Source organism: Mirounga angustirostris, unplaced genomic scaffold (genome assembly GCF_029215605.1).
Source record: "Mirounga angustirostris isolate CCGP_5_RB_7025 unplaced genomic scaffold, mMirAng1.0.hap1 SCAF_5, whole genome shotgun sequence".
NCBI classification, from domain to species: domain Eukaryota; kingdom Metazoa; phylum Chordata; class Mammalia; order Carnivora; family Phocidae; genus Mirounga; species Mirounga angustirostris.
In genome coordinates, this window is record NW_026991713.1 from 133,043,881 (window position 1) to 133,064,929 (window position 21,049).

A 21,049-nucleotide genomic window follows, 5' to 3' on the forward strand; every position below is an offset into this window, starting at 1 on the left:
GTGCAGATAACCAGGAGCTTGAGGAATGGCCTCCTACTGTGCCGTCGGCCTCGGTAGCTACCTCGGAGTGACTGCATTCTGCCTTCTGGGCATCTGGTGTTCCACGGTATGGCCTGTCTTTCCCAGGGTCTCATCCACGTTCCTTAGATACGCACCATAACCGCGTAGATGAGCTTTGGGTGTGGCAGCTGATGATTTCAGATCATTTCCATTTTTATAGGAAGCTGAGGGAGAGATGTGTTTTCTATGGGATATGGACGCCCAGACTCTAGCCACGATCCATCCCATTATTGCCAATTCTCTATAGATATCTGTGGCTGATGTGGAGGTTACTGGGAGCCTTCGTCAAGACTCACAGAGGATCAGAAGAGAGTACTTGGTCTAGTACTTGGAAAAAACACCAGGTCTCTTGGTGTCTGTTGTCTTCGACAGAAGTATCTGTTAAAAGGATCCCAGACTATGTATACATAACTGATTTGCCTTAAAGGGCGCCCTCGCGGTCTGTTCATAAAGGGCTTTCGCGATGGCCAAGAGACAAGCTAGATGCCGTTTGATCCTGTCTCAAGCTGTGCCAGTCATGATTTCTTCACTGCAGCTCGCTCTCTCCAGAGGTTAGCGTTTAGCCAACCAAAGGAAGGGGCCGCTGGGAGAAGGCTCATTGGTCAAAGAAGATGCCGCACGCAGCCATGACTAGTATTACTATTTTTCAACACAAGCAAACGGACAGAGAAAGGCAGACATTCTAGCATGTACGTCTTCTCTGTGAAGAGTGTTCAGAAAGTGCTCCTACTGCCCTGACGATCCCCCAGCCCGTGATTTCTTTAGCTCTCTTCAGCTTTGAATTAGGTACCTGTCGGTGTGATTGTAGATTTAACCCGTCGGAGGGAACCTCTTCCGTATTTGAGGATCGAGACCTAGGTGAAAGGCTGGAGAGAGAAGTTGAAGTGTGGCAAAGAGAGAAAAGCTTTTCTTTCTCATTGCATCTGCTACAGCCAGAGGGGTAGGAAAGCATGGGAGCTGTTCAGTGAGGACGGATGGTGAGGTTGTGGTTTCTATGGTGACTGATTTCTTTTTCTCTTGTTCCGCCACTAAATGCAGCAAATATCCCCTCATGGCTAAGTTTGGCCTTCAGGTGGGACACTTAGATTCTCCCAGAATCTTTCGGCCCCCTGTGTGGGGCCAACACTTCATTTCTTTGGCGTTACATTCCATGTCCTGCATGGCACTGTGTCTGATACCAGACAGTTTAGCAAATAAATGGTCTCATCAAGTTAAACCCAAATGTTCTTTTTCAAGAAGGGCTGTCTTAGACAGGGGGTCATTTTGGTATCCGACGGACGGCTCGCCCCCTGGGGTCCTGTCCTGTTCTGGGCTCACCGCACACCTGGGCATGAGGCCCTAGGCTCTGCAAGGTGCGTGCGGCGCCCCTCCTTAGCTATTCTCAGTCCGTTAAGGACTTTGGAGAGGTTTTTGAAGCAGAGCCTCTCCGGGGTGCTAGATGGCAGAGAAGTTCAGTCCTTCCTGATGTGTAAAGAGGGAGGGAGTTCACGGCTGTTCCTCGTGTGCTCTGGGTTCATGAACCGCGGCACGTGAATTCCATAACGCAGAGAGGATGATGGGGGCCATCTCGTTTTTATGAGCTTTGGAGACATGCAAGAGAGGGCAGGTTTGGTCAGGCAATAAATGTAAATATAAAAATGGCAAAGCCTGGATCCATGGCGTTGGCTTCTAACGATGGCGCGAGCGCAGGGGCCCCAACACGGCTGCCTGCAGTCGGCCTGATAGCGCCTCGCTTTTAATTCTGAACATGAAGAATTTAAGAATAGGAGTCAACTTTCTGTTATCTGCTCCGGGAGTTATCATTCCCAAATGGCTTCTGTTTGCCACTGATTATTCTGGTTCCGGCCAGGTACTGTGGTTTCAGGGAAGGCAGGATAATATGAGCTTGGACTCCGTGTAATCGGGGTTGGGATGTGGGGCGGGGGCACAGCGTGCATCTCTAAGACAGAAACATTTGGAAGGGATTGTCGTGTTGTATTCTTATCTGTTCGGATTTTCCTTGCCACTCTCCACTGGTAAGAATAATTAAGAAGTGGTTCTACTTGTTTGTTCTACGGAGGATTTGGTAATGGGCCACAATAAAATTGTATAGAGGCAGTTTTCTTTCCACCAAAAACACACAGAGATCCTTTGTAGGTTAGGTTGGACTTTTTTTTTTTAAAGATCATTTATTTATTGAGAGAGAGCGTGCGAGTGGGGGGAGGGCAGAGGAGGGAGAGGGAGAGGGAGGGACTCTTGAGCAGGCTCCATGCTGAGTGCAGAGCCTGACACGGGGCTCGTCTCATGATGCTGAGATCATGACTTGAGCCGAAATCAAGAGTCAGACGCTCAACCGAATGAGCCAACCAGGCGCTCCCGTTAGGTTGGGCTTCCAGTCTCCATGTGCCTTTTATAAACAGGCACTTGCAAATTGCAGTATCTCAAGGAGGGAGATTGGCATAAGGAGGAGTCTAAATCCTTTCCTTCAGGGGTTTATGATCTAATAGAAAACGAGGGTCCCAGCACTGATGCTTCTGTGCCGTGAACCCCAAACTTTCACTAAGCTCCATCCTGCCTTGAGAAAGGCACTCTGAGGGGGTTTGTGTGTATCGTGGGTATAAATGAAAGCATGGGAATCTTCACTTGCTTGGACAGCCGTCCCTCCTGAGTTACCTTGTCTTAATGGCATGAAGTCAAGGGTAAGATGAAAATCTGCCTCCAGGGGCACCTGGGTGGCTCAGTCGTTAAGTGTCTGCCTTCGGCTCGGGTCATGATCCCGGGGTCCTGGGATCAAGCCCCACATCGGGCTCCCTGCTCAGTGGGAAGCCTGCTTCTCCCTCTCCCACTCCCCCTGCTTGTGTTCCCTCTCTCGCTGTCTCTCTCTAATAAAATCTTAAAAAAAAAAAAAAGAAAGAAAATCTGCCTCCAGTATTGTCTCCAGTCCCACGTATAACTAGAAGGATAAACAAATCAGACAAACTTTTACATGAATATGTAATGTTGTGTTTAACATTTAAGAAGAGGAAAGAGTTAAGTTTAGAATAGTAGAGATCCAACTTAAAGCTTGTTAATATTTACCAGGATGTCCCATGTGTGGTTGCTGTTGAGATTTCTAGGTCCTAGCAGGACTGATTCTTGCCCCTAGCATCTTGATTTTCCTAAAGTTACTTACATGCATGCATACTTAACTCCAGTCTGCAGAGGAGTTCAGAAACTTTAGTTATTTCAGTTGTGATTTTGTACAAATTGGTCCATTCACTGGACCTTAATTGTTTCTGAGCTACCAGTGATTCTGAGAGGCTGCAGGTGCGTCCGTGAGGAGGTGAGGAGGTGAGCCAGGCCAGGCCAGGATAGGAAGTGTTACAAATCCTTGTTCTTGTGTGATGAGTCGCACACCTTTGGAGTATCTCTGGAATATATAGAAACCCTTTCAGACCCATTAGGGTGGGGTACAGAGGCACAAGATAAAAAGTGCAAGTAAAGCTGGGGATGCTTTGCATGAAAGCCAGCATCATGCTCCCTTGGGAGAGTTCTGGTTATTGAGCCCCACAGGGTGGGAGAATTGGTACTGGGCCCTCTCCATGTGCTGTGACATTTTCTACAGAGCGGCTCGACACAGTAGGCGTCCTTGGTCTTCCTGGATGCTTGGGGAGTCTCCAGGCTCAGAGAAGTTGAGCCCCCATCCTACCCTGTGCCGGGAGCCCATGGTGGATCCAGGACACACACACAGACCTATCTGAATCCCAGGGCCGAGATCTTTTTCCTTTTGCTTTTGAACAGTCTTTAGAAGTACATGAGGGTATTTAAAAGCTGAGCCCAATGAGTATTATTGCAACAAAGGATGAGAAAATAAATCCTGAGAGGATAAAGTATTTGCCTATCAAAGTATCATGCCAGCTGGAATATACTGAGTGACCCCTCCTTGTTCCATCACAGAGGACATGACAGAGGCTCTGTGGGCTTTTAGGGCAGGATGATTCTTTATTGTCATAATTAACAAATGCCCCCATTTATTTCAAATGCCCGTACTCCGTGTAGAAGTAGAACCACTGGTGTGGGCCAGTAATAGGAGCCCCATTTTCCTGGACCGCAGTTAGCTTGGGAAGAGGCCTATGACCAGTTTGGGTCAACAGTATCTGAGAAAGCCAGTTGCATGGTTTCTATCATAGGTGACCTTGTTTTCAGAAGAGGCATGGGGAAGAGGTGGCTCTCTCTCCTTCCTCTGCGCTTTATCCCATCTGGCTGAGGATCCTGGGACTCCGCAGCCATCTCCAGGCCCTGGAGAGAGCTGAACTGAGTGAGGTAGTCCCCCAGAGTGTGGAGAAGGATGGGATGAATGCAGGCTGTGTATGGCGTGGATGGCGGCCCCTTAACCAGCAGCCTTGAGTGGAACAATGTATTATGGGACATAACGGATTTCCTTACGGTATATGCCAGTTCGAGTAAGGTTTTCTGGCCTGGCCATGTCAAGGTGGCCTAATGGGTAAAGCTCGCCTCAGGGAATAGTACCCACTGGGTGACTGGTCTGCTTGTCTGTAGCTTTGAAGTGAGAGTTTACTCCTTACAAATAACAAACCCGTTGCTGCATGGTGGGAGGCGGGCAGGTTAACAAGTACCTGAGTCATTTATCATTATTGTGTTACACAGAGTTTCTGTGGCGTAACACCGTATTGTGAATATGGTGTTTGTTCCCTTCATCCATGACAGCATCTCCTCAAGACATACATTAGGTGTGGAGAGCGGTGGCCTTGGGAGGGTAAGTAACAACACTAGATCTGCAGTGTAGACTGGCCCAGGTGCCCAGTCAGGATTTCCAGGCCTTGCTGGGACAGCATCTAGTAAGTCAGAACTAAAAGGGATGGTCTGCAGGGCTCATCAGACCAAGAGACTGGACAGCTTCCAGGTTGACTAAATGTTGGAGACAGAGGCAGAGAACCAAGGGGGCTTATTGAACGTGAAGAGGGAGGAGCTCACGCGTGCAGGTGTCCCCTCAGCGAGACCGCCTTCCCTCTTGACCGGGTCTGAATGGGTGGTCCTCGGCTGGGGAGGATTTGCCCGCCAGGGGGCGTGTGACAGCGTCTGGAGGGGGTGTGATGGCCACACCTGGGAGCCGGCTGCTGGTGCCTCGAGGGTGGAGGCCAGAGATGTAGCTGACCATCCCGTAGTGCTCAGGACGGCGCCCCCAGCAAAGCATTATCGGGCCCCCAAAGGCCAACAGTGCCAAGGTGGAGAAGCCTTAGTCCAGAGAAAGACCCCTTCCTCCCCCGGAAACAGGTGGACCGGTAGCAGTGGACGACAGCCAGGATGTGAGGAGGGCGCTGGAGACTTTTAACCGTTACTAGGTCCGTGCCAGGCTGCCTGGCAGTTGACGCTTAAAACTGTGGGATCCTCCCCCCGTGTCAGAACACTGTTCAGAGGCGCGTACGCTCTCTGGGCTACAGTCCCTTCTGCCCGTGTCTGGAAAGGCCGGAGCACAAAATCAGCCTGCTTTGTGGAAGAGTTGTGCTCATTACCCGCTCTTCTTTCTATCTCTGAAGGGTGGTGTCCACCCCAGTGGGGACCGTTCAGGGCCATGGCCATAATTTGCAAGACAGCCGTTGGGTTGCACTTGGGGCTGTCAGCAGAAGGGGCACCCAACAGTATGTCAGCCGCGTTCCATCACTGGACTGTGAAGCTTGGGCTGCCCGTCCCCCCAGAGCGGCCACCATGCTCTTCCTCAGCCCAGGGCGCTTAGACTCCCTCCAGCCCCCCCTCCACCCCCGCCCCCACCCCGAGCGTTGCTGTGGAAACGGGAAGAGATGCCCTGGTTTTATCAGAGGGAGAGGATGAAATAAGTGGGAATGTAATCACACCAACTCAGCCGTGGTTTTTCCCCTAGTGTTGCTGTAAGTAAGGTGGAATTTCTTGCCACTTACAAATGCTTTTATGGTGCTAAATGTTAATAATGAAAGGCATTCTCGGTGCTCTGCTTTTTTTTTTTTTTTTCCTTCTTTTTTTTAAACCTAGTGTACCAGTTTTTGGACTTACTGTGAAATAGGTCTACTCTAGTTAACTGTTATAAATCTTGTGGTTCAGGTTGAAGTATATAGTACTAAATTTTCTCCTTACTATTTTTTAACTTGATTTACTGCATGACTAGTAGATAAAACTACTATTTACAGTTGTAAGTAAAGAATGGAAATGCTGATTAGTGTTCAGCATACAGATTTTTTATTACATTTTCGTTATAAATATTTCATTGGATAAATTTAATTCAGTGCAGTGGAATTAAAATGTAATAATGCTATTGATTTAATAAATGCTGGCATCCTAATGTCCATTTTTAGATGAAACTAAGGTAATGAGAGTAATTTTCTAGTGAACATATGAGCACTAGATCTCTGGTAAAACAAAAAGAGGAACAATATGATAAATTGCATTGGATCTTTTTTTTTTTTGCATGACATATCGTGCTGATATGAGTAAATGCATTAAAGCGTAGTTCATTATATATCAATTTGAATGTAATGCTGATTAAAACCTTCCTTTGACTTCACTGAAGCCTATTTTTAGAAATTATATAAATTAATTGGGGCCTTTGAAAAGATGCATGTGCAACATCTGAGTACCCTGTGGACCAAAAAATTGCCATTTTGGAACTGAATAAAATTACACTGTGCAATATTTTTGTTGATACACTAAGAGATTTGGGTGCTCGGGGAGCCTGGGTAGCTCAGTCAGTTAAGCGTCCGACTCTTTATCGCAGCTCAGGTCTCGATCTCAGGGTGGTGAGTTCGAGCTCAGCGTGGAGCCTTCTTAAAAAAAAAGAGAGAGATTTTGGTGCTTAAAAAAAAAATGTGTGCGTGGGGGGGGCAAATTGCATATCTATTTTTTGCCCATTTTATTTCATATCAACATAAGCAAAAAGGAGAAACCAAAGAATTAAAGACCGAGGTTCATATTGCCCCCTCTGGAAAATCTCCCGTAGCATTTGGTTGTGGAGCTTGGGTTAGGAGTCTGGTTTCCACACAAGGAGGGACGCAACTGCTTTTCTTACATTGAAATCCTCACCAAGTGCATTTTAATTGTATTGTGTTAATTAGTTTGAACTCATTCTCTCAGAGGCCCCATTCTTCATATTGTTCTATCACGTGAGGTGTATTTCTCTAGGGAAGCAGGGGTAGCAAGAAGCATCAGCTATTTTAGGAGTCTGTGATAGCCACATAGCAAATTTTGAGGGCATAACCTGCAGCTCTTCAAGCCCCTAAAATAAATGCAGAGAGATGAGTCGTGTTCAAGGAGGAATGTGGCTGATGAGGGGCACCGAAAACGATGGAACGTTCCATCTTTCTTGTCTCTTCTTTCTCCTGTGTCCTGCTGGGCACATGCTTCATTTCCTCCTGTGGATTAATACTCACAGTCATTTGTCTGTTTGATAAAGAACTCCCCTGCTCACCCTGAAGCTTTATCAAGTCTGCCAGAGAAGTTTGGGGTGGTGCTTACTCACGACTAATATGAAGACTGCTCTCTGCAGTGGTGTTTCTTCAGTAGCTGTGTTTGATTCTTCCAGAAGGAGCCATCACCTTTTCCAGGCATGACAGTCCCTTCCAAAGCAGGGACCGCAGCAGAGGCTGATGTTGGGAGCTGTGGGGGACCGGCATGGACCCCTGCACCAGGGGGGAATGCCTGAGGTTGTCCGATCTCCTTGACTTCTGCATCCTGGGTGAAATAAAATAACACCTCAGCCAGAGCTGAAAAGCCAAACAGCTGAAGACACTGTGGTTTGTCCGCTCTTCTTTTTCCAGCATGACATTTCGTATTTATCCCTCCTTCGTCATTTTCTAACTAAATTTCCAGCTTCTCAGTGTTAGGAGCTGCATCATCCGCTTGCTCTTCATTCCGTGTAGATTAATGCTTAACACGTGGTATTTAAAATACTACTGACGGGTTGAGATTCGTGTGCACTTTGCAGCCGGGAACATTGACTAGATTAACCACGTTTATCAGATTAACCTGTCTAGGTTAACATTGATAATGTGAGAAGATGGGTATCGACGAAGGATAGCTTGCTTAAAAGGCACCATAGGCATTTTGCTGCACAGTTCTTAAATTTTCATTGCTTAAAGAATACACGAGAGCAGTTAGTAAAAATCGCTTGTTAATTTTTGATGAAGACTGATTGTATATGAACATCTTGGGGCTAATTTTTAGTGTCACAATTCTCTGACACACTGTTTTTCATAAGCCACTGAAAAAGTATTATGAATTAACAGCAAAAATTGGAGGTGAAGTAAATGATCAGTATCAGTAGCTGTTACTTTTTAACCTGGCAATATCTGTCTTTGAAATAAAATTTTAGGAGCCCATAGGGCTACAAAAGTTTTGTTTATTTGTTTACTAATTAGCAATAATAAATAAAAGATCCCTTTTTTGGCCTTTACCTGCCAGTCCGGTCTATAACCTGAAGCTAATCATGGACATAGGCAGACCACTTGGATTTGAATCTGGCTTCTCTGGTGAGCTCTGTGTCCTTGCTTAGATAACTTAACCTCTCTGTGTCTTGATTTCCTTACTGTAGGATGGATGCTCCCCCATAGTCTGTTGTCAGGGGAAAACGGTAATACAAGAAAGTGCTCACAGGTGTTTATTTACAATATGCTGTGTTGTTACTGTTTCTCTGCTTGATATCATGTGCTAAACCAGGTTATTCTCAGTGCAGAGTGCCTGAATGGTAGTGGGGGAGGGCAGGAGCTCCTCCTGGGTTCTGGAGAGAATAAAGCTGATGGAGAACAGAAGTTGATGTATACATAATCTCCTTTACATTGTCATTCCGCTGAAAATAAGGTTCCCTGAAGAGCGATTGTTAAGGTAGGCTGGTAAGACAGTCCTCCAATAAAATGAATGGCATTTTACTTCTGATCAATATAAAACTACTTTAGGGCAAGAATAAAATGTGTAGCGATGAGTGTAGATGGGAATGACATTGCCTGCGTTTCTTAAACGAAAGTTTTTCTGTAAGCAATTTAACTGGACCTCAGTACATTTAAATAAACAGTATTTCTTGAATGTGACAGGCATATTTGTGAATGTACTGAGGATTTAGTAATCCCTCCTGATTTCAGGAATAACATCGTTCTTGATCCAATAATTGTGAGGTGTGAATGATTCTCTAGAGCTTTGCAAAGGCCAGAATGCATCTTTCAGACCACAGTGAATTTTCTATTATCTCTCAGTAGATAATCAGTTTTGTAAATCGTCTTCAGGGGCCAGGAACTCTTTTTTAACATCGAGAATGATTAGCTGGTGTTTGCGTAAATGAATGCATGTACTCTCACTGCATTAACAGCCCAAAGCAAATGGTCTGGGGGCTATTAAATTTGTTTTTCAATGAGAGTATCTGTACCTTTTCTTGTACATGAATATGGATGTACTTATATATACACAGACACAGAGCTCAGAAGGTCTGTGAATTGTCTTATTTGGAAATTTACTGGCATTGAATTCTTTAATTATCATAAAAAACTCTATCTTTTAGGCGTGTCAATGACTCCCTTTGCCTTTTTGGTTGTCACTTAGATGCCTAAATCCAGTATTTTAAGGCTAAATTTACCAAGCCACTTTCCCATAATATTTTCTTCACCCTTCCAAGTCATGTGCTTTCCTGTTCCAAATTATGATTCATTCCTGTAAGTCCTCAGGTCGCCGTCATCATGGTAGTAATGATTTTTATATGTTGCAGTAAAAATCTTCCTTCTGGAATTTCTTCCAAGGCTGGATCTTTAATAGCTGTTCTTTGTCTTTTTCCTTCCCCCTCTGATAATGTCATTTGTGTGTGGTGTGTGTGTGTGTCTTGTGTGTGTTGTGTGTTATGTTGTGTGTTATGTGTGTGTTGTGTGTATGTGTGTGTTGTGTGTGTTTGTATGTGTGTGTGTATGTATGTGTTGTATGTGTGTGTTTGTGTGTTGTGTGTTGTGTGTGTGTCCTCTGCATCATGTAGTACTCTGTGTGTGTGTGGTACCTTGGTGGTATTTAACATGCTTATTGAGTGAACCATAGACTATGGAATTGGAACGAATATCAAGAAATGGTCTAGTTTTGGACATTTCTTCAGCTTACTTCAGTAAATACATGTTGGAGTCTTAATAGGATGAGCGGGGAACACACACGAGAGAGTTCGGGCCTGGCTGGGAAATACGGCACCGAACATGCGACTCCCTGTCCTGTTTGTTTCAGGGTCTCCAGGGGCCAGCTGGAGGTTTCAGGGGCCAGCCCCCTGAGCAGATACTGTTCTGCCTCTTGTAGTACAAAGTTTCTGACCTCATCACTCATGAAGGACAGAAGCTTTAGAGCGGTAGATGCACAGTCATAATCAAACTCATGATCATCATATGTCTTTGCTCCTAGATTTTAGAAGTTTTCATTGTGTTGACTTGCCTTTGACGCGGGTAGTCATTGAAGGATCGTTCTTTTTTCTTTTTTCTTTTTTTTTTTTTAATTTACTTATTAAACAGTGACTTTGAGAACATGGAAGGTGGGGCTGGGGATGCAGGAACGTGTTGCATAGTTGCTGGGCTTGTCTCTGAAATGGAGAGTTCGCGTTTAAGAGGCTCTTCTGGGCGCTTGGGTGGCTCAGTTGGTTGGGCGGCTGCCTTCGGCTCAGGTCATGATCTTGGAGTCCCTGGATCGAGTCCCGCATTGGGCTCCCTGCTCAGCGGGGAGTCTGCTTCTCCCTCTGACCCTCCCCCCTCTTATATGCTCTCTCTCTCATTCTCTCTCACACAAATAAATAAATAAAATCTTAAAAAAAAAAAAAAAGAGGCTCTTCTGCATGGATGTGGATTATTTGAGACCAGAATATAAACGCCTATGTTTAGATGCAGCTACCTCTCATAATGTCTGGCTCCTTTTTCCATATATTAAACGATAGGGTTGAAGAATTTTCACATAGTTTGGAACAAAAACAGATGCATTTCTGCAAGTCAGAGGTCTGTGTGCTTGCAAGTAATTGAAAGCTAGTAGAAGTAGTTTAAGATGTAGGAAATCCGAGCCATGATTGACAACGAGAAGACTCGTTTGTAAACCTTTGGTCACTGACCATTAGTCTTAAATTGCTTAAAAATATTTTATTTTTTTTAAAGAATTTATTTATTTGAGAGAAAGAGTGTGCAGAAACAGGGGGGAGGGGCAGAGGCAGAGGGAGAAGCAGGCTCCCCACTGAGCAGGGAGCCCGACACGGGGCTCAATCCCAGGATCCTGGGATCATGAGTTGAGCTGAAGGCAGATGCTTCACCAACTGAGCCACCCAGGCACCCCTTACTTGCTTAAAATATTTTAATGTCATTGAGATAAAATACTGTTAACACCATTTTAATTTTTTAAAAATATTGATGTCATTAATATTTTATTTTCATCTCACGTATGGCCTTGTATGATTTTGATGTGAATGGAATATTTTATGGATGAGCAGAGAGAGAGAGATACTCGGTAGTTGACAGACAAGCACATGACCACTCCAGGAAAAAGGGAAGAAAATATGATTTCTGCATGAAATGATCCCCTCTTTACCTAGAGATAGAGTTTGATGCAGAATACACTGAAATCGTTAATGATAAACACAACACTAGCTGCAGCTCTGGAAGGAGGTTATCTGAGGAGCAAATTGTTGCCCCTAAGCCTTGATGCTTTATTTCTAAGGAAAACAGCCAGTGCCTGGTCCCACCCGACAACTGTGAATAAAATAAGGCAGCTGTTAGGGGACATCGAGTAGGGTAGGGTTCCTGGTGCTGTAGAGTTTTCAACACAACACTGGAATCAGTGATGGAGAAATCTGGTTAGGGCTTGGAGCATATATCCAGGAGGGGTGTAAAGATGGCTAAGGACTTCAAGTCAGTGGTCAAGGTCAAACTGAGATCCTGGGATGTAGAGAGGGTCCGGCAGCCCTGTGTCAGCCCTACTTGGAAGGCTGGCTCTGCTCAGTGCAAAGGTAGGAACAGAAGTATCTGGGGCAAAGAGTGGGCACAGAGCTGAAATCAAGAGGGGCTGAAGACCAGTGGGTAGACCAGAAGCCCAGAGTGTGGTCAGGAATGGCAGACAGCAGAAATAGAAAGGAGAAACAAAGCCAGGTGATGGATCGAATTGCAAGGAGAGCGCCAGGGGCCGAGGCAGCCAGAAGTTACACAGTTCCTATTATTGGTGAGCCACATCTCGAGAACGTTTAGCCTTGTCGCTGTGAGTAATGAGAGGGAACACGGCAGCAAGGAGGGACATCTGATAGCAGAGAGAAGCAGAACTTTTGTGAAAACCTTCCCTTCGTCTGGGCCATTTATTATACAGTTGACCCTTCAACCATGTGGATTTGAACTCCACTTAAACGCAGATTTTTTTGATAGATACAGTCTAGTGCTAGAAATGGGTTCTCTCCATGATTCTCTTACTAACATTTTTCTCTAGTGTACTTTATTCGAAGAATACGGCATGTCATACAGACAACATACAAAATATGTGTTAATCGACTGTTTATGGGGTCGGTAAGGCTTTTCTGGTCAGAAGTAGGCTCATAACTTTGGGGAGTCGGAAGTTATGTGCAGATTCTCGACTGTGCGGGAGGTTGGTGCCCCTAACTGCCGCGTTGTTCAAGGCTCAGCTGGAGTTACACGTGCGTCCTTTGTACCTGAGGACATTTCTGTCTTGTCAAGCAGGAGAATGATGACTGCTTCACCCTGTTAAGTATATTCAGGCAAAGTTTATGTTATATTACGATTTGGGGGTAATTCCTTCTTTCAGAAGGGGAAAGGGTTCTTGTACTTTAAAGGGGAAAAGTATTTGCACAACCCACTAATGTGCCTCAGTTCCCACAGATGGTGAGATACGGGGGGTGTTGATGTCTGACAGGAACTGTGACGTTTAATCTTTTCATTCAGGTATCAGCTTGTGCTTTTCGGTTCAAGTTTACTGCTTTTGTCTCATCCCCCGGTGGTTTCTGGTCCTGCCTTGGCACTGTGGTTGATGTGTGTTAATATGCATTAACTCTCTGTACTGTTTCTTTGATTTTTTTTTTTCCTGAGCCAGCTTCCCAGCCACTGTTAAAAATAAACGCTATAGGGGCGCCTGGGTGGCTCAGCCGGTGAAGCATCCGTCTTCGGCTTGGGTCATGATCTGACCCGACGCCAGACGCCTGTTAAACTGGGGGTGTTGCTCATCTTTATTGAGCAGGAGTCGGGTTCTGATCGGGGTCCTGGGATCAAGCCCAGCGTCAGGCTCCCTGCTCAGTGGGGAGTGTGCCTCTCCCTCTGCCCCCCTACCCCGCTCCTGCTCACTAGCTCTTTTTCAAATAAATAAATAAAATCTTTTAAAAAAAACCCTGCTGTATTACCAGTATGAAACAATAAAATCATCTCCTGCACTTAAGAATATTTCCTTGTGTTTTGCCTCATATGCATATGATTTTTGTCAAGTGCCGGTTGTTAAGTTCTTAAGGAATGTGTAAAGGTCGAGAACGGGCTAGGTCTGTCCATGAGTTTTTGTCATATGTCGCACACTGAACACATCCCTTCTCGTTGGTCACCCCCTCACCCCGCCCCCGGATGCGGCGCCGTTGGCTTTGGCCAGACCCAGCATTTATTGCGAGTCTGCACCTTCTTTTGTGACACAGTGGAGTGATGGGGAGTGTTGTAAGCAGGTCTTCTGTGGTCTCCTGTGCTCCACCAACTGCACCAACCAGCTTTTGCGAGGGGAGTAGTCCCAGCCCCACGGGACTCCACGCGACGATCCTGAGTCGCATGTGGAATGACATCCCTGAATTAATTAAACATCCACTTTAGATTTGCAGATAAAGTAACAGGTCCCTCGGTATTTGTGTACTTTCCGGCCAATTGATGTATTTAGAAATTGCAGGATATATTTGCAGCTGTTAGGCCCTCAGGGACGGGCTGCAAATACATTTATTTATCCACTAGCTTTTATCCAGGCAGTGAGTTATGAGATGACCTCCATCTCAGCAAAATAAATCCTGGTATCCAGAGTCCAGCCAGCCTCATCTATTGCTGGATAGGGAAAGTGGATATTGAAATTTGTTTTCTTGGGAAGGCAGGAAGACTCTATCTTGCACACATAAGGTTCCTGTGAGTGGGTTATAAAACTGTCAGACGCCTATTAAACTGGGGGTGTTGCTCATCTTTATTGAGCAGGAGTCGGGTTGTGATCATGTGCAGGGCTGTGTTGGACCTTTATATGCACGCATTCCCAGGATCGGCGGCTTACCACCAGTACCTGATAAGCTGTATGCTCTTGGGCGAGGAGACAGGGACGAGTGGTGTCAGCCACAGGGTCTCCCCGAAGCCCTGCGAAGTAGCTCCAGGAGCAAGAGGCCACGTTTCCTGAAGATGCGCCTGCTGTGTGTTGCAGATGACTGATTGCCTCCATTATTCTGCTGTGCTTCTGTTAGAGCACCTAGGAAGATCAAAGCAGGGCAACGTGAATTTTTTTGCTTAGTGTAAATTTAAGCGTGGGCCACAAAGCCTTGTGTCCTTCCCTCGGAAAAGCAATTTAGCTCGCAGAAAATAATTAAATCCGCAGTATCTTGCAATAATGAGAAATTTGAAACGGCGAGGGTTAATTATTTCAGTCCGACTTTAGTTACCCAATAAAATATTTAAGGAGAGCGTCCAGACAGTGCCCGAGTTAATTTACAATACCATCAGCTTTCAGCGTCTCTGTCCTTTTCCCCCCGCAGGATCATGCAGATCTGCGAAGCCATTTCTTCACAGTTGGGATGAAGCTAGAAACAGTGAATTTGAGCGAGCCGTTTCATATCTGTCCTGCATCAGTGACCAAGGTGAGCTTCCCTCCCTTGCTCTCCGCCTCCCGCCGATCTGCTCACAGTGGGCCAGATGAAAAGTGCTGGTGCAGGGGCGGGCCACAGTGCAGTGAACAGGACAGCACACCAGCCGGGGAGCACCTTCTCCCCCGGCCACGCTGTCCTAAGCGCCCCTTTTGTCACTGGTCACACAGAGCCAGGCCGGTCACATGCCTCCTGTTGCAGCAGAGATTGGAGTTAATACAACACAGACAGGACTGTCGATGAGGGTGTCCCTGAGTGACCTGGAAGGAGGTGCAGGTGCGCAGCTGAGTTTATAGCAGTGAACTCAGCCACGAATATGTGCCACCTTCTGTGGTTGGCCAGGGTCATATCCACGCGTCTGTTTGTTCCCATTCTCGTAGCACGAACTGCTCGGCAGTTGCACACGGTAATCATTGCAGTAGTAACTTGGTTCTCGTCCGCTGACAGTCCTTGGTGTGATCGACTTGCATTCGGGAAATGCCAGCCAGGGACCCATCTCCAGTGTCTGTCCCCACGTCTGCTTCCTTTTTGCCACCGGCTTTTCCTTCACTAAAGGAAGAGCCTGCCTCTATGTTTCGCAGATTTGAAATGAAATTACCTTTGAACGTGAAGTTATTTTTACGACGGGCTGATGGTCTTTCAGATTGTAATTTCCCTTGGCCGTGCAGATAATCTCACGGAAGTCACCTGTGGAAGTCACCCCTACAGTACGCGTTTCCACCTTAAGTGTTCTCTAATAGGTGGCGGGGGAAAGCGAGAAACCCAGCATTCTTACCCAGTGTGTGTTTTAGTTAATGGCCTTTTGTGAGGGAACTTAATTAACGGTCCAGAAGTCAATTCCATTTTAATTTCTTTTACCAAGGAAGACTGGATTTGTTAATACAGTGATGAGTGTCTTAGAGTCATTTTGTATCCTCTTTTTTAAATTCATGATTTGGTAAAATTGAGAAATATAGTGGTGATAATGTATTTCAGAGTATGGAGAATGTTATAGTCATGGAATGCCTTTTTCTTTCTTTTCCAAATATTTTTTCTTTAGAACATATAAATTACTTCTATGTAACGCTTACAGTAATTTATGTAAAGAATAACTGCCCGCCCGAGAAAAATACTGACTTAGGCTTTGCAGTGTGGTTTTTGGGGTTGCAATTTATGCCCTCACAGTCATACACCGTGCATTAAAGCCTTTTTATTTAAATTGACCTTTGGGGTTCTTGAATGTGTATTCTGGTAGGTGCACATTTTCCCAGAACTGATGAGTGGTATCTTGCGGAATCCTGGCCAGGATTTCCCTTTGTTCCAGCAGCAGCTGATACGGTGAAGTCAGCTGCCGGTTTACCTGGATGCATTTTACCCTGTCCTCTTTCTAAGAGGCTAAGTGTCAGCTTCGCCTGGTGTTTTTACAGTAAAGGAAACAGGTGCAGACGTGCTGAGTCCTGTCAGTAGTGAACTCACACTTCCATACCTGTAAATAATTGTAATCGATCATGTTAGCATGTGGCATGCTACTTATGGTTAGGTTCAGCCCAAATATCCTCGTCTTGTTGGATAGATTTCCAGTAACAGTAGTTTGGTTTCCTGATAAATAATTTTATCTCTAAATAAATCTTCTTGGGGTTGGGGCCAGGGAGGATATTTTCTCTGATTTTTTTTTAAGGTACACTTTTTCTTTTTCATTTTAGTTTTTCTTACCCTTTTTACCAAAGATAACACACTCAGCCTTTCAGTTCTGCATGCATCCCTTTTTCTTCTCCTATTGGCCTTCTGTTGTAGAACACATGGATTGAAATGTGGGCTTTGGCCTCTTAGCACGTAGATGGGCATGTCCCCAGGTTCAAGACTCCCTATGTAGAGTGAAATATCAGGATATTCCTAATGTAGTCGGTATTTATAATTAAACACATTCCTCCTAACATTGGAAAACGTTTTAGAATATTATGTTTGAGAATATAACGTTGCACTGTTACTACTCATCATGATGAAATTTTCATTTTCATTTTCCTCGAGGCTTTTCTTCATGGCACACCTGTTGAAGGAATAAATAAATAACATTAAAGCCAATAGACAGGAAAGCAGTTAACTGTGTCACAGATCCTGGAGGAAATGCCCAGCCTTTAGCCATACAGTGAGATTATAGATTATGTTTTTGGTGGTCCAGAACAGTATGATACTGACAGATGATGATGATGATGACCTATCTGTGTATGTGAAATCTATTGTATTGTTTAGATAAACAGTCTTGGTTCTGTTTCTTTTATGGCTAGCTCTGAGCCACATAGTCTTGGGCTGGTTGCTTACCTGCTCTAGGTTTTACTTCTGAGACCTGCAGGTTTTAGACCCGATCAGTGTTTCTGGACATGTGAACCATAACTCTGATGGATTTGAAGAAACTGATTTACCTATTTTCTGAAGTACGTACACACGAATGTGCATTTTAATAGGTTTTAGAGATTCCTTAGTGCACATCCTTACAGGGTCCAGTGGTGTTAAGAAATTCAGCCACCAGAATACCGCACTTTTAATATACCTTTCTGTGTGTGTGTGTGTGTGTGTGTGTCCGTGCACGTGCATATGAGACTCCATCCCATCCCATTGGCATTTTTAAGCACTATTCTGGACACTGGGAACGTAGACAAAAGTCCCTGCTTTTACAAAGCTTATATTTTAATGGGGGGGCGGAGACAAAGTCAGTAAATCCATATAGAATGTTACGTGTTCAACGCTAAGGAGAAAGACACAGCAGGGAAGGGACGAGCGGAGGGTGGAAGGCCAGAGTGCGGGATGTGGTTTTAAATCAGGCTGCAGGGAAGATCTCTGTGGGAAGGTGAGGTTTGGTCCTTTGCTCTGTAAAGTCTACTTTCAAAGGCAGACCTCAGGCAGCACAACAATAGCCGTTTACCGGAATTAGCATGGAGAAGAACAGAAGTGAGTGCACTCTGCTGCTTTGCTTTTAATTAGGCTGCTTCCAGAAGATACTTCGGAAATGAAGCAGCCAGGAATCAGAGCTTTAGTAAGTGTTAGGGTTTCCTACGCAAGACTGGTTTATGTCTGTCGAGCTCGTAAAGTGATGCCTTTCTCCCTGGCCTGTTTCACATACTAGGTTCTTTAACACCATCATTCTTTAAAATGCTGGGTCCATCTCAGTTTTGCTTTCTGCTCTTCCTTGTTCCTAGCTCTTCACTGATGTTTTCTTTTTCCCTACATGCAGTGGCTGTGTGTGCAGTTCCTGTGTACAAAGCATTTTCTGTGCATTGTGGGAACACCCTGATGAGTAACAAAGAGGAGACTGCCCTCAGAGGATCTGTTGGGGGAGACCGATTTGGGATCAGCCCCCAGGAAGGAATGAGGACTTTCAGGACAGAGGTGCAGGGGTGAAGCTTTGGGGGCACAGAGCAGGGACCCTACACTCGAACCGGAGTGGTCAGGGAAATGTTCCAGCAGCATTGACTTTCAGGACGCACCTTGAAAAATGCACTGTGTTTTGAAAGAGCTTCAGCACAGTGGGTGTTGAGGCTGGGAGGATGCAGGGATGTGCCTGGGGGTGATTCTTCTTGGGCTGGAGCCTGGGGTCATTGTAGGGCGGGGAGGCCGGATGAAGCCAGAAGTCCCCAAGCCAGCTGGTGGAGCTTCTTGAGTGATCTGGTGTGAGCTTATGGGTCCCTGCCGTGGACAAGGAGAAACCGCTGACGTTCCAGGGCCCATCTTGGCGTTGCTGTAGGCCTGGCTTTGTCTTCCTGCATTAAGTCTGGTTTTCTTCCAGCCCTCGGTTGACTTCTCTAAAGTCACCCATGTTGTTTCCTTCTCTGTTTTATATGTGTCCTACTCATTCGCTTCTCTTTCCATTAAAATGATCGGAGTGATCAACTCTTAACTGATTAGCAACTGGATCAATTTAGTAATATACATCGAGGTGCTGGTTTGTGCTGAAATTGTTTTGATGGAATGTATTTATTGCCTTTGGAAGCTTGCTAGCATTTCGTACTAGCTTCACATGAAAAGCCCACGGAATTAACCCTCGGCTCTGTGGTTTGTTCTTTCTTTCAGGTTTTTAACAATCATTTTTTTCAAGTGACTATTGACGACCTAAGACCAGAACCTAGTAGACTCTCAATGCTGTGCCATGCAGATTCTTTGGGGATTTTACCAGTGCAGTGGTGCCTTAAAAACGGAGTCAATCTCACCCCTCCCAAAGGTTCGTATTCTGCGAAAATGTGCAGGGTTTGGGTGGTTCAGGAGGGCGTCCTACTGTCACTGAAGTGTGCCTTTGTTAATCTCGAGAAGTTCAGGTTGTAAATGACTTCAGCATTGTGGGAGAGGTGTGTCTGGCAGGTGGCTTGACACAGGAGTCTATCCCAGCTCCCTCCCCTGGTGAGGTGCGTGACTTTGGGCTTCTCCAGACGTCCACTTCTGTCCACCCCAGTTCCCTGTTGGTCATCGTGTGTGCTGACAGAGGGCACAACACTGCTAGGTGATCATCGCTCAACACTTAAACGTGTGTGAGAAGTGGCTTTAAAAATGCAACAAGGGGCGCCTGGGTGGCTCAGTTGTTCATCCGACTCCATCTCAGCTCAGGTCTTGATCTCAGGGTTGTGAGTTTGAGCCCCACGCTGGGCTCCACGGAAGAAGCATTTCTTTCCATTTTTATTTCCAATAATTTAAATTTTCCCTAGAGCTTGGTCACGCTCTGATAGCCAACAGTTTGATGCACTAACACATTAAAATAATTCAGTCTGGAGCCGGGTTGCACATAATTGGGACCATGTACCGCATTCTTGTTGGTAAGAACCGCGCTTGTGGTTCTGTAACGTGGTTTGCTGTCCCTGACAGTTGTGATGTTCATGCAGGGAAGAGAGCAGCCAGATGGAGGGAGAGGGGGTGGGAAGGAAAACAGAGGGCATGATAGAATAATAGAAGATGAAATGGGAAGAGATGACCTAGAAGAATAAACCTTAGAGCAGGATTTTAACAGCGACCCACAAATAATACAGGGGTTCTGTGCTGACCTTTCCAGCTCACCAGGGACTGGATTATGGGTAGTGTTCACCGTGCTGGGAGGTTAACGCCCTCCCACATCAGCCCTATGAATGTGCTCTGAGGTGGACATCTCCCTATGGGGCACGTTAGGGTCCAGATGCAGCCTTTCATCATGCTGCTCCTGCCTCACTTGTCTGTCCCTAGCTCCACTGGGCTCCCTCCCCCCTGTTCTCCATGCTCATCCCCACTGGGGAGACACCTGCTCAGTGTTTCCACTTCTGCCGTTGATCCTTCTCATTAGAGGGCTGTGGTGGCAGAACGTGGTCTTGTTACAATGTGGTGAACTTTTAGAGACCACTGTTTGCCCTGTTGAATATGCCCAACTCATTTCATCCTCAAAATGAGCATGGCCCTGGGACGGGGCTTAGTCGCAGAGAGCTTCTGTGACCGACCCAAGGCCACATCACATGGATGGTAAGTCATAGCGAGGGGGTCGGCATCCTGATTCTGTGTGGCATCGTGCTGGTCCTCACAGGTGACTCTGGCCAGATCGCACTTCAGTCCTCAAGACTGTCAAATGGGACACCTGCGGGATTCTGCGGGTGCTCTGCAGGGTCAAACAATGATGTGAGTCTAGGTATCTTTTTAATCCTTTTGGTCCTACAGGTTTTTTATTGTGAACCATCTTGTGGTAGCAGATCAGGGAAGTCTTTTTCTGCTGCAGAATTTAACAGCAGGTCACTTGCTGAGTTTGAAATTCCCATGGACCATGTCTACTTCCTGCTGACTTGTGTAATCAGAGCATTTGTACGGATGGGTCCACGTCATTGAAGAAAGACTTCTTCTAGATACCTGAAATGCTGCGTGGTTGCACTTTCTAAAGTCCTAAGTAGTAATAAGATCCCTTTAAGAATTTAAAGGAAAAAATCAGTTGGGTGAAAAAAGGGGGAAAATATTCGTATATGCATATACGCTGCTTGATTATTCCATTAGGCAGGGGTTAAATATTTATCAGATTTTTGGTTTACCAAAATGTTTACCAAATGTCTCTAGGTTTTTTAAATATTTTTTTATGAACTTTCAAGTGTTAGAAATGTGTTTTAGAAAAGAGGTTGTTGGCATAATTTGGGCATTTATTTGGAAAAGGGGTGTGCCTATTTGGATAATTGCATTTCATGATATTTGGAAAAATACAATTGGAGAATTACAGTTCTAGGG

At 45.5% G+C, this 21,049-nt stretch overlaps 1 protein-coding gene across 9 annotated transcripts in view; it reads left to right on the plus strand.

Moving 5' to 3' along the window:
- SFMBT2 (Scm like with four mbt domains 2) overlaps positions 1 to 21,049 on the plus strand; it is a 231,354-nt gene that overhangs the window by 126,454 nt on the left and 83,851 nt on the right. For all 9 annotated transcript variants that reach the window (XR_010411717.1, XM_064592089.1, XM_064592090.1 and 6 more), the window contains 2 exons: positions 14,750 to 14,851; positions 18,902 to 19,049. Coding sequence is in view for 8 of the 9 variants with exons in the window: in XM_064592089.1 (XP_064448159.1) it covers positions 14,750 to 14,851; positions 18,902 to 19,049 (250 nt within the window). In the remaining variant the exon portion in view is untranslated. The remainder of the gene's footprint in view (positions 1 to 14,749; positions 14,852 to 18,901; positions 19,050 to 21,049) is intronic.